The sequence below is a fragment of the Pediculus humanus genome, genomic scaffold (assembly GCF_000006295.1).
Source record: "Pediculus humanus corporis 1103172109475 genomic scaffold, whole genome shotgun sequence".
In the NCBI taxonomy this organism is placed as follows: domain Eukaryota; kingdom Metazoa; phylum Arthropoda; class Insecta; order Psocodea; family Pediculidae; genus Pediculus; species Pediculus humanus.
The window spans coordinates 1-1,216 of NW_002988849.1; the positions used below are offsets into that span (position 1 = coordinate 1).

The following is a 1,216-nucleotide window of genomic DNA, read 5'->3' on the forward strand; positions in this document are numbered from 1 at the left end:
TTTTCTTTCTTACCCTTAATTAGAGAGGATGCGATCAAAACAATCCTTCGCTTTAATATCCTTTTGCCCCTTTCAGGTGACGCAGTAAGTCTACATCCCCAGCCCCGATCGCATCCTCAGGAAACAGGCGCGTTTCCCCCCAAGTCCACCACAGCGAGGGACCGGAGGACACTCCCGAAAGGGACTGCCGAACGTCCTGGGAGATGCGTTCTCATCTTCGAGGCGGAGACGGAACGGAGATTAGGGCGGATCTCCCCAAAAAGCGATCATGTTGAACGGCCAACGTTCTGACCTACCGGAGAGGGGAGACTGAAATGTAGGTCCTACTCCCACGAGCGTCTCCCCCCCCCTTTCCATAAAGGTCACGCTCTTGCGACATGCCCAGGAGTTTTAGTGGGTAGGGGTCCCCGTTTAGGCTTTCTTCCGAATCCAAAACCGAGCCCCACACTCCCTCCTTCACAAGGAGGGGTTAGTGCGTAACTGCATTTCTCCTGGGTCAACAAAAAAAAAAAAAAAAAAAAAAAGGTTAGGTTAGGTTTCGGTGGTTAAGGAAACGACGGCGGGAACACCACCGAGCGGCGCCGGCGGCGACGGCTTCGTCGCGGTGCGATCGCGATCGCGAAAAGGAAAAGGGCGTGCAAGGCGAGTCGCCGCAGACGGGAAAGATGGGGTCGCCAAATCCGCTCCGGCTCCCTCCCGTGAGGGAGTGCAGGGGCCATCCGGGTCCCGGGGGGAGAAGCCGAAGTCGGCTCCGGCTGCCGCTCCGGTACAGAAAATTAAAGCGCCGCGGACGGCCGCGGTTGTTCTTAACAATAACGGGGGTACTAAATCCTTCGCAGAGGTCTTGACCGCCGCGAGGGAGCGCGTAGATCTTGCAAAATTAGGAATCGACTCCCTGAGGATCCGTCCGTCCGCTAACGGGGGGAGGGTATTCGAAATAAAGGGAGAAAACAGGGCGGCCAAGGCGGCGGAGCTGGCCGCAGAGCTTTCGAAGGTCGTGGGGCCGATGGGGGTCACGGCGACGTGCCCCGAGAGAAGGGTCGACCTCCGCGTCGAGGGCCTCTGCGAGTCCGCTACGTCGTGCGATGTCGCCCTCGCGTTGTCAAGGGCGGGCGGATGTCCCGTATCCGAAGTGTTGGTGCGTCCTCCGGTCGGAGGGGGCGCACGTTCGCGACTGGGGTTCGCGTCCGTTCCCGCGGCCGCCGCGTCCGCTCTC

General features: G+C 59.7%; 1 protein-coding gene across 1 annotated transcript; it reads left to right on the forward strand.

Annotated features, from left to right (window-relative positions):
• Nucleotides 1–679: 679 nt before the first annotated feature.
• On the forward strand, nucleotides 680–1,216 carry Phum_PHUM625480 (histone H1-I-1, putative; the record flags this gene model as incomplete). The annotated part of the gene is made up of 1 exon (XM_002433277.1): nucleotides 680–1,216. A coding segment is annotated over one exon (537 nt), but the record flags the coding sequence as incomplete, so codon positions are not given.